A 12,009-nucleotide genomic window follows, 5' to 3' on the forward strand; every position below is an offset into this window, starting at 1 on the left:
GGTAACCCAAAGGATGTTGACAGTGGAGGATTCAGAAATGGTGACACTATTAAATTTCAAGGGGCAGTGGTTAGACAGTCTCTTACTGGAGATAGTCATTGCCTCACATTTGCGTGGCGTAAAATGCTACTTGCCACTTGTCAGCTGAAACCTATATAGATGACATTTTGTTGCATTTGAATGTGGACTGCTTCAGTATCTGAGGAGTTGCGAATGGTGCTGAACGTTGACGAACATCCCCACTTCTGACCTTATGATGGAGGGCAGGTCGTGGATGAAGCAGCTGAAGATGATTGGGCCTAGGACATAACCCTGAGGAACACCTGTAGAGACGTCCTAGTGCTGGGATAACAGACCTTCAAAAACCTCAACAAACCTCCTTTATGCCAGATATGACTCCAATTAGCAGTGAGTTTTTCCCTTGATTCCCACTGATACAGGTTTTGCTAGGGCTCCTTGGTGACACACCCAGTCAACTGTGGCCTTGATGTCAAGGGCAGCCACCTTCATCTCACCTCTGGAATTCAGCTTTATCCATGTTTGAACCAAGGCTATAATGAGGTCTGGAGCTGACTGGCAGAATCCAAACTGGGATACTGAGCAGGTTATTATGAAGGAGGTGCTCAGTACCAAAGCTTCTTGATGACACCTAACATTATTTTACTGATGATGGAGAGCAGACCTATAGGGCAGTAATTAGCCAGGGTGGATTTATCATGGTTTTTGTGTACAAGACAAATGTGAGCAATTTTTCACATTGTCAGGCAGATAACAGTGATGCAGCTGTACTGGAACAGCTTTGCTAGGGGTCTAGCTAATTCTGGAGCACAAGTCTTCAGTACTATTGCCAGAATATTGTCAGGGTAATGAGCTCTGTAGTATTCAGTACCTCCAATTGCTTTGCAATATCATGTGGAATTAAAAGTGGTTGAAAACTGGTATCTGTGGTGCTGGAGACATTTGGAGGAGACCAAGATGACTCACCCACTTGTTGATGTCAATGTTAACAACAGAATATGGCCTTCCTGCATTAAGTATATATGAAGCAAAGAAAAGGATGATGGCAGTACCTCAAATTGTTTTACAGGCGACTAATGATGACATGCTACTGACATCCACATTCGCTAAGTCTCTTGAAAATTAATGTGAACCCAGTTGCCAGGAAAACTAAAACAGCAATATAAAAAAAAGTAGAGATCATGTATGATAGATCAAATTATAATAGTAATGCAGCATTTGTGAAAGTATGTTTTCAAAATACTTTGTAAAAGTATTATTTAATATACTCATAGGTCAGGTTTACTCAGTGAAGCACCTCACACTGCTTGCTATATCTCCACTGTACACAAAGACATACACGTTCTTCTCCACAACTCCCTGCCAGTCAGAGAGTGTCTCTTCCCTCTCTTCATGCACTCACTCAGCAGTGTGAAAACACCCTTCCCATCATTCAGCATTTTCTCTTCCCAATAATGCCCTCTTTCCACCATGCATTGAACAGCCTGGCCCTTCCAACAGCAGGGTTACCACACTGCACCAAAGACCTCTTCATAACTAAACTGCTATGACTTGAAAACCTGTTTTGATTTGGTGTAATCAGCTGAGAAAGACCCCTCTTTCCCTGTTAGCCGGCTGTATCACAGAATAATTACATTGCAATAGACTATCATTCAGCCCATTAAGTCTGCACCGGCTCTCCAAATGAGCACTCACGTGAAAGAAAAATACTGCAGATGCTGGAAACCTGACGTTAACAATGGCATGAAATGCTTTATCTCATAATGCTTTGCTTCTTTTCCAAATTACTTGAAAATCTGTGTCCTCTTGATCTCTATCCTATCACAAGCGAAAAGCTTCTCCCCAACCACTCTGTGTCAACTTCAAAGGTTCCATACGGCCTACCATACGATTCCACAAAAATTAGCATGCGAATTAGAATTGCAGTTTGATAACAGGTTGTGGTTTTCCCACAATCTGGCACATTTTACAAAACTGCACCCAGCTTTGAAGTTGTAGCAGTAATGATGTCAACTTATATTGCCTTGGATGTTGCAGATTCCTAGGTGTCCTGCTTTTTTTGATTTCCAATAAGATGGCAGCAGAATAGGCTGCTCCAGCTGGAGCTCCTCCACTCTGCCTGTTCTTGTTCTTTTCTTCTCTCTCTCGGTCTCAAACACCTGGCCTCCAAAGCGGGGTGGGCAATCAGTGGCTCGAAGTGGGGATACTAGAGGCCAGCACAGGGTCACCAGAGCCAGGATGCCAGCCACTAGCAGCCCAGTGTGGAGCACGGTGGCAACCCGCAGTCAGACCATGTGCAGACAGGCCTTGGCGAGAAGCTGTGATGTTTACCTTTTAAATTTGCTTCTTGTTTGTCTGATCTATGGTAATACTGTGTATAGCTGTAATGTAACTTCTGTTTCTCTTAATTTCTCTATTCTATAACAAAGGATTGTACCTAGGTACTCTGTATCTAAGATGACACTGTAAGTGGCAACATAAACTTTTCACTGCACTCATTTGATTACACGTGACAATAAAGCTAATTCATTTTAAGAATTTATAGGTCATCTTCATAGTTTTGGATGGCACCACTATCCAGTAAACCAATGGGTAAGCTATCAAATTAATTTGAGAATACTACTGCATCTAAGCAAGGTTGTTGAGTCTACTTCTTAGAAGTAGCAAAATTAATAACTCGTTGCAGAATAACTGCAGGTTTGATTCTCAATACACTCATAACTTAAGAAATATTCTTGCTTTTTGACAGTTTTGCAATGGACACACAGTACAACATCTTGTATTTTAAAACTAATTGTGTTCCTAAGATGCTGCTTAGCCTGCTGTGTTCATCCAGCTCCACACTTTGTTATCTCGGATTCTCCAGCATCTGCAGTTCCCACTATCTCTATAACACAAATCTCATTGAATTAAAAATAAAACTTGTGTATCACAAGCTTTTCTTTAATGCAAATAATTCTTTAAAGCTGGAGATCAAAAGCCATCAAAATCACACCGGCATATTCAGAAGTCTCACTTTCTTTTGACTTGACACCCTCTGCAGCCAGTTTCCATGCATTCCCAACCAGATAAATGATTTCTATGAGATTTTGGACCACTCTCTTCTCAAAGCTGTCTCTTTCCTCTTTAGACAGTTGTCTGCTTTCTTAAAAGTTAAAATATTGCCTCAAAATAATTCATGCTTCATTTTGTACAAGGAAATTTCTCATTAAATCACACTATTTTTAAGCTGAGGAGTCCCCTATCACTTACACCCAACTATAGTAAATATAAACCAAACCAACAAGATCTTTTATAATGTAAAAGGTTTTATGTTTTCTAAGATTTCTGTGCTCCTGTGGAAATAGTTTGTGTCTGGAGTTCCTTCTGTTCACGACATCTCCTCATCCCTGATATTACCTTGCTGACTCCAGAGTTTGTTTTCTATGGATTTAACGTACTTAGTTTTTATGTGCAGTTTTGTACATACAATGACAAAGGTTTGACTGCTGCTTTTTGCAAATATATCATCTTTTTCCTTTTATACTCTATTTGTTGTTAAAACCCAAAATGCTGAGGGCCTCTTTTTTATTGTTTTCATTTGCACTCAGGTTCAGGGAATTACATATTTGACATGAGGAAGGACAAACTAGCCCTGGAGTGTGTCCAGCGGAGATTCACAAGGATGATCCCTGGAATGGTAGGCTTAATGTATGATGAATGGCTAAGGATCCTGGGATTGTACTCATTAGAGTTTAGAAGGTTGAGGGGAGATCTAATAGAAACTTACAAGATAATGTATGGCTTAGAAGGGGTGGACGCCAGGAAGTTGTTTCCGTTAGGCAGGGAGACTAGGACCCATGGGCACAGCCTTAAAATTAGAGGGGGTAAATTTAAAACTGAAATGAGACGACATTTCTTCAGCCAGTGATGGACTTGTGGAATTCATTGCCACGGACTGCAGTGGAGGCTGGGACATTGGATGCCTTCAAGGCAGAGATCGACAAATTCTTGATCTCCGAAGGAATCAAGGGCTACGGGGAGAGTGCAGGGAAGTGGAGTTGAAATGCCCATCAGCCATGATTTAAATGGCTGAGTGGACTTGATGGGCTGAATGGCCTTGCTTCCACTCCTATGTCTTATGGTCTTATGAGCAAAATACCACAGATACTGAAAATTGAGAAATAAAAACAAGAAATGCTGGAAATATTCAGCAAATGTGGCAATATCTGTAGAGAGACAAAACAGCTGATGATGGTATGTCAGTGAACCCTAAAGGGTTTCAGTTTATATACATTTTCAAAGCATTTTTTTGTACTTTGTGTGTGTGCGTATTTGAGAGAGACAGGCAGAGACATAGACCTAGAGAGAGAGAGAAAGGGGATGGTGGTTGGGAGGCTAAATGACAATATACAGATAAGCAACATTATGAAAATGTTTAATTAGACTAGATTCCCTCCAGTGTGGAAACAGGCCCTTTGGCCCAACAAGTCCACACCGCCCCGTGGAGGATCCCACCCAGATCCATCCCCCTGTAACCCACACCCCCCTGAACATTACGGGCAATTTAGCATGGCCAATCCACCTAGCCTGCACATCTTTGGACTGTGGGAGGAAACTGGAGCACCCGGAGGAAACCCACACAGACACAGGGATAACGTGCAAACTCTGCACAGACAGTTAGCCGAGGCTGGAATCGAACCTGGGTCCCTGGCGCTGTGAGGCTGCAGTGCTAACCACAAATGAAAACTTAAGAACCATTAAGAGATAGAATAAATGGAAGCCAGGAAAGTGTGAGCAGGATTGAGTACTTGAAAAAAAATAGGAGCACAAAGCCACCATTCCATCCTTCGAGTCAGCTCCTCCATTCTTCACAATCATGGCCAATCGTCCAACTCAATAACCTAATCCTGCTTTCTCCCCATAACCTTTGATCCCAATTGCCCCGAGACTATATCTAGTCACCTCTTGAATACATGTAGTGTTTTGGCATCAACTACTTCCTGTGGTAATGAATTTCACAGGCTCATCACTCTTTAGGTGAAGAAATGTCTCATCTCCGTCCGAAATTGTCTAGCCGGCTTCATCATACTGTGACCCCTGGTTCTGTACACACCCACCATCGGGAACTTCCTCCCTGCATCTACCCTGTCCAGTCCTGTTAGAATTTTATAAATCTCTTTGAAATTCCCCTGTCATTCATCTGAACTCTAGTGAAAACAATCCCAACCTAGTCAATCCTTCCTCACGTATCAGACCCACCATCCCTGGAATCAGCCTGGTAAACGTTCGTTGTACTCCCTCAAAAAAGGACATCAAAATTGCACACTATATTCAAGGTGAGGTCTTACCAAGACCCTGTAACAACTGCAACAAAGCATCCCTGCTCCTGTACTCAAACCTTTTGCAATAAAGGCCAATGTACCACGTGCCTTCTTTACTGCCTGCTCCACCTGCATACTTATCATCAGCAACTGGTGCACAAGGACGCCTAAGTCTCACGGCACATGCCTCCTCCTAATTTACAGTCACTCAGGTAGTAATCTGCCTTCTTGTTTTTGCTTCTGAAGTGAATAACTCACATTTATCCAAATTATACTGCATCTGCCATTGATTTGCCCATGCACCCAACCTATCGAGATCATGCTAAAGGATCTCTGCATCCTCATCACAGTTCATCCTCCCAAACAACTTCACATCATCTGCAACTTGGAAACGTTCCATTTTGTTCCCTCATCTGAATTGTTTATATTCATTAATATATATTGTGAATAGGTGGGGTCCCAACACCGATCCCTGTGGTACCCCACTGGATGCTAATTTGAAGAAGACCCATTCATTCCTACCGTTTCCTCTCTGCCAACCAGTTTCCCATGCATCTCAATACACTTCTCCCAATCCCATGAACTTTAATCTTGCACATTAATCTATTACGTGGGACTTCATTAAACACTTTCTGAAAGTCCAAATATAGTACATCAACTAGCCATTCTACTAGTTCAATACTAGTTACATCTTCAAAGCATTCCAACAGATTTGTCACATGATTACCCCTTCATAAATCCACGGTTACTCTGCCTGATCCAGCCACTGCTTTCTAAATGCTCTGCTATAAAATCCTTGACAACAAATTTGACAATATTCCCCACTACAGATGTTAGGTTCACTGGCCGATAATTCCCTCTTTTCTCTTTACCTGCCTTTTTGAATACTGGAGTGACATTAGCCACTCTCCAATCTGCAGGGATTATTCCAGAATCTACAGAATCCTGGAAGATGGCCACCGATTCATCCACTATTTCCAGAGCTACTTCCTTAAATACTCTGGGTTATCAGGCCTTGGGGATTTATTGGCCTACAATCCCAACAATTTTCCCAGCACTATTTCTCAGCTCTTCCTCTCACGACAGGTGGCAGAGTTTCTGATGATCTGAAATGGAAAATGCGAGGCCAACAAGGCATACTGGAATAAACAAAGATGGAGTTGGAACTTAGTAGAAAATAGGGTGAGGTACAGGGGAGGTGGTCAATTTTACACAGGAGGAAGCAGTTGATCAATGTAGTGCAGGAGGTCTGGCACTGAAAGGACATCTTCAGATCAAAACAGGGTGCACAACTTATCATACCTTTTCAAACTGAAATAGTTGCCAGAAATGAGTGGGTTTGCAAGCAAAATTGAGTTGTAGAAGGGCCAAAAAGATCATTTCAGTCATTCCAAAACTTAGCTGGCGAAAATACACCATGAACATCCACATATAAAATGAATGCAGATGACGCGAATGTTCAAGATAAATACACATACAAACTAATGATCTTTCGTAAGCTTGATATGCCTTCAATAAAAAAATCAATTTTTGTCAACTTCAACTGTCTCAGACATTTCCATGTTTCTCTTTTTCAAATTCCATTTCTCGATTCTAAGCATGTAGGCACAACAAAGATTCAGCTAAATAGGTATACAATTACCAGATTCATTCATTGTACCCCAACTGTTGTACTAATTTGGAGTTAAAGATGCCTTGTAGAATTATAATCAAACTGTCTCCTTTTTCTGACTTCTTCCAATTTCTGGGGTGCACGTCATGTGCATCCCATATATGAAGATTTACAGAGTTGAACCCAGTTTCCAATTTCCAAACAGAAGTGTCAAACAGACGAGTGTGCATTTCAATAATATATTTTGCAATGAATGATGAATGGTGGTCAATTTCAATTTCATGCTTGTGGTTAACAGAACAAACTGTCCACTAATATACCTTTGGACCAAAGCCTCGCCTAAATAAAACCATAAAAAAAACAATTCAATTTGGATAAGAGAAGAATGACTGAGAGAAACTAACATTTTCAGTTACCTAGCGAGCTGTATTCATAGCTCAACCAAACAATATTGAAAATATAGATTACCTGCTCATTTGTTCTGTTGATGTGCACAAATAAAATTTAAATGTGCACATTTTCCTGAACTACAGCAGTGACTAAACATCTAAAAGCTTTCAATGACTATGAAGCAATCTGACATGTATCATAAAAGGTACTGTAGGTATGTAAAAAACATTTCTCAATGATATTTGCAATCTCGAACATTCCCATCAGATGACCCCCTCAATATTCGTAGCTGTAGCAGAAGACTTCAAGTTTATCTTCTGTTTGGAGTGCCTCACAATGTACCGCAGCCTATTTCACAAACCAGTTTACAGATAAACACAATTTTCATAATTTAACAAACAAAACAACAAAGGATACTACTTTGAGATGACCAAATTGACAGTCTACCTTTTAATCACAGAAACAAGCAATTCCAACTTTGTAACATTCTGGTTTACTTACATCGCCAAACCTTTAATACTTCATCTCATTCCTAACAAAATTTATTCATTTGTTTTTGCAAGATGATCAACTCAACTGCTTAAAACATACTTTGGGTATGCTGATTCTGAACAGAAGTCCTGTGGTTGTTTATTCAAAGTCAATGTTAAATATCCAACTCACATCAACATTATTTATGCTTCTGATTTGCGTAAAATCTCTTCTCATTCTTCTCTCTGGTGAACACATTTATTTCTATTAGTTTTTCTTCAAAATGTGGATCATCAATTTTCTGGATATTTGTGAATGCGACAACAACCTTCTGACAATAGAATTCTCCAAGTTCTACAGCAAGCCCAATATATTGCTACTCCAGTGATCCATACCGAATTAGAAAGTTTTCAAACTTACCAAATAATTAAGAGAACCATAAGTTTAATCGACCTATTTAGTATCAAATGCTGTCGTGCACTTATAGTGATGCCATTCAAAAGAAAAGCTGTGATAGAAAGAACCAAAAACTCTGTGCACAGCTCTTATTTTTTCTCCTTTGGCCAGCTGTCAAGCTCATGCAGCTTTTAAATTGATGCCAGGGCACCAACTGAGTGGCAGGCAAACCACATTGCTTATTATCCAGAGATTTCCTGGAAAAGTGCAGCTTTTTCTCTTGCAAGGATTATGGTATAGACTTGGCAATGAAATCCTCCATTGTTTGAACATCACGCTGATATTCACTCCCTCATCTCACAATGAATGTCTTAAGTATCAAAGTGCCAGTGTCAACAACTTACAGGAAAAAAGAAAATTAAGGATTATACCTCTTTTTATATAAACTATGGGGGGGGGGGGAATAGGAAAAAAAACAAAAAAGGAACCAACTGTACAAATGCTTTTTTGTTTTGTGTATTGGTATAGGAAGATGCAAGCTCTGATCTGTAATTATGAGGAAAGAGAATACCAAATTAACTAAAGCACCTGATTAAAGCTGTTGCCCAAACAACTGGATCTCACCTTCATTAGAACATATAAAAATTTGAATTATTGTAGTTCGCACATTAGTTGGATATTTTTGCAGTTCTATAAGGAAGCAAAATTGTTTGGAAAGCCAGTAGATTAAAAATGGAAATACTGTCAAGAGTCTTCTGCAATACAGAAGTACTACAGTTATAAACTGATAGAGGTTGCAAGTAAAGGGGTGCTACAATTTGAGTACGGGCCATGAAGTCTAGTATAGGCCTTTACAGCCTGCACATGCTTTCGTTTTAACAGTCAATTGTTAGAATACCGGAATCCATGTATATCTGATAAGAAAGGGCTGCCAGAGCAAACCATTTCTGTTGACAGTTTAACACAATGTTTTCATTACAATTTTTAAGTAGTCCATTTTCATATTGCCTGTTGTGCAAGCAAAAGGGAAGGTTGGTGATATACTGCAGCTCATTGTGCAACATTGATCACTATTTACTTCTTGACAATTTGGATTACGTCTTCATGTTCCATTATGTGAGTCAGCCCCACTCGTTGAGGACTATACTTTGTACTTGTTCCCTAGAATTGACAGAAAGGATATTCTTCATTAGTGAAAAATTTATTTCAGAAGTGAACAAATCTCAAAATACTGTAAATTTTCAATTCAATGCAGGATATTAAAATGCTCACCCATACAAGTGCATATTTGAACTGGCTTGCTAAAGTGCGATGAATTCGATGGCACTGTAACAGGAAGGTAAGAAAGTACATTTAAAATCTTGCATGCTGCTAGGTATGTAACAGGTTAAGCCTATTGCTGATTCATCTGGATCTTCAGAGGGTCGGTGAGGACTCGATGGCCGAATGGCCTGCTTTCACACTGCAGAGATTCTAGGATTCTATGAAAAGGGCGGGGGGGGGGGGGGTTACTTCTTAACGAAGTCAAGTCATACGATTTATCTTGATTATATCTGCTGACGAATGTATAATTTACAATTATGGCTATTCTTAGTTGTACAATCATTGATTGTCAGCAAAGATATTTAGTGTTTGCTTTGTTTGACTCTTGTATAATAAGAATTCTTATGTTTTTAAACTATGAAATCTCTTGGTTTCATTCTGTTTGTAAATACCCAAGGTTTCAGATTTTGTTTTGGAAGTGAGATAGAAAATCAGACTGTTTTAATATTTATAATCATTGTCTAAAGTGGAAAACAAGACTGTCACGAACAAAACTTAGCTACTGAAGCCTCCTTACATGCTTCATAAATATATACCTGAATGACTTAACTCTCGCCAAAAGTCATAAGAATACAGCAGCACTTGTGTGTCATAATTATGTATCAAATTTCCCCTTCCACTGAATGGCAATGATGCATCTAAACTATCAACAAATTAGTTATGATGGAGCACTTTGGACTTTCTAAGGGCCTGGAAATCTTTCTTTTCCCATTTCTTTCTCTTCAATTGTATTCCATTTTATAGCACAGCTGTTGCAGTAAGCAACTAAATTGGCCTTGTCCCTTTAAGGTTTCCATTCAAACAGTATACATAGGGACATTTTCTGACAAGTACATACTTCCGGCTACTTGGAGTTGCTGTTAAAGTGATGCCATTTGGAGGGCAACTGCTAGCAGCTTCCAAGTTACAGATCACACTAGTTTCCATCTTTTTGAAAATATTGTTTTGTAACTGCAACAAAATCTAATTTTGGGAATGTGAAATTAACACTGATTTCAAATTATAGAGGCCACAACAGCTTACCAGAAAAAAAATGCTGATGACTGAGGAAGTTATAGAGAGAAAGAATGATAATAAGAATTTCTGCAATTAACTGCAACTTATGAAGAAATATTCACATTTGAAATCAAAACTATCACTTTACTAGAGTTTCATTTGAATTACCGTTTTCCATTAGTAAGCCTGAAAATTGAATGTGGGTAGATGATTCAAACATGGCATCTAATGAATTATAAATCTATCCTGCCACAGCATCTATGTGCTCACACTGACTAGTGACCAATGGTGACTAATGGGGAGCAGCTATCACAGAACAACTTAGTACTTGAACAAAGGAATACTCAGGCCAAAGCAAACATCAAACACCGGAAATAGAACAAAAGAATCCAATAGCATTTGGGTGCAGGAATTAAGACCTTTCAGATACTTATAACTGTGTTAGATTTGAGGGAGTAACTTCTTTTTTGATCCTAACATCGATGACAAACTTTTCACTCTGCAATATGGATTAATGGTCCAGTGATCATTCACATCAGTGAGGTAGACTGCCAAATGAGAACAGTTTAAGGCAGACTAGCTCAGGAACAGTCCAGGTAAAAGAGCGACAGAAAATTTCCAGCTTTGTTGAGCTGGCCAGAGCTACATGATTTTTGAAAGTTGAGAGAAAGATTATAATAGTAATTCTCAGAGGTTTTAAATGTTGTGGTAGTGATAAAGGATGCATGAGGTAAGGAGACAAAAGTTGCAAAACAGGACAAAACACAGTGTACGGTAGTCAGAAACAATGGTGGCATAATTTGCAGTTCCAACCACTAGATTGCTTTAGTGTTTTGCGTTCCTCGCACAAGGAGGAGGAATATTATACAGAGATTGAAGGAAAAAAAGAACAAACAATACAGGTAGTTAGTAGTTTTCAGGCATGCATTAGACTTCAAAGCACTAACTAAATTGATAGGCCCCCAAATAAAAAAGATACAATGGTACATATTTGCAGGAAGTTACAGAGAAACCAAGACTTGCATTCATATAAGCCTTTGTATCCAATGGATACTTTAAAGCTCTTTACACCCAATGAAAAATGTTTGAAGTGATGTAGGAAATATGGAAGCAATTTGTAGATAGCAATCTTTTAAAAACTGCAATGTGATAATGACAACATAAATCTGTATTTTTGTAATATTCATTGGGAAACAAACATTTGCCAAGACATTAGGGATTTCTCCACTACTCTTTAATAATGCCATGGAATCTTTTACATCGATTTGAGGACATGTGGACTTTGGTTTAAAGTCTCACCGAAAAGATGGCACCTCTAATAGTGCAGTATGTCCTCAGTATTGGAATAGAGGAGTCAATTTTGATATCTGTATTCAAATCATGGAATGGGACTTGAATTTGGATTGTGATCATGCAGAGGCAAGAATGCTTCCAAATGTAGCCATTACTGATAAACAGTAGTGTGCAAACTATAGATTGGTGATAACGAGGGACTTTAAT

The 12,009-nt window shown here is 39.2% G+C and overlaps 1 protein-coding gene across 1 annotated transcript in view; it reads right to left on the reverse strand.

Annotated features, from left to right (window-relative positions):
* Positions 1–7,232: 7,232 nt before the first annotated feature.
* The window catches only part of drg2 (developmentally regulated GTP binding protein 2), a 34,038-nt gene continuing 29,261 nt past the window's right edge, over positions 7,233–12,009 (reverse strand). Inside the window, exons 12-13 of the mRNA XM_048552655.2 lie at positions 9,463–9,516; positions 7,233–9,351 (exon numbers count right to left, since the gene is read on the reverse strand). Of these exons, the coding sequence (XP_048408612.1) occupies positions 9,265–9,351; positions 9,463–9,516 (141 nt within the window). The 3' untranslated portion in view covers positions 7,233–9,264. The remainder of the gene's footprint in view (positions 9,352–9,462; positions 9,517–12,009) is intronic.

The sequence above is a fragment of the Stegostoma tigrinum genome, chromosome 23, assembly GCF_030684315.1.
Source record: "Stegostoma tigrinum isolate sSteTig4 chromosome 23, sSteTig4.hap1, whole genome shotgun sequence".
Taxonomy (NCBI): Eukaryota; Metazoa; Chordata; class Chondrichthyes; order Orectolobiformes; family Stegostomatidae; genus Stegostoma; species Stegostoma tigrinum.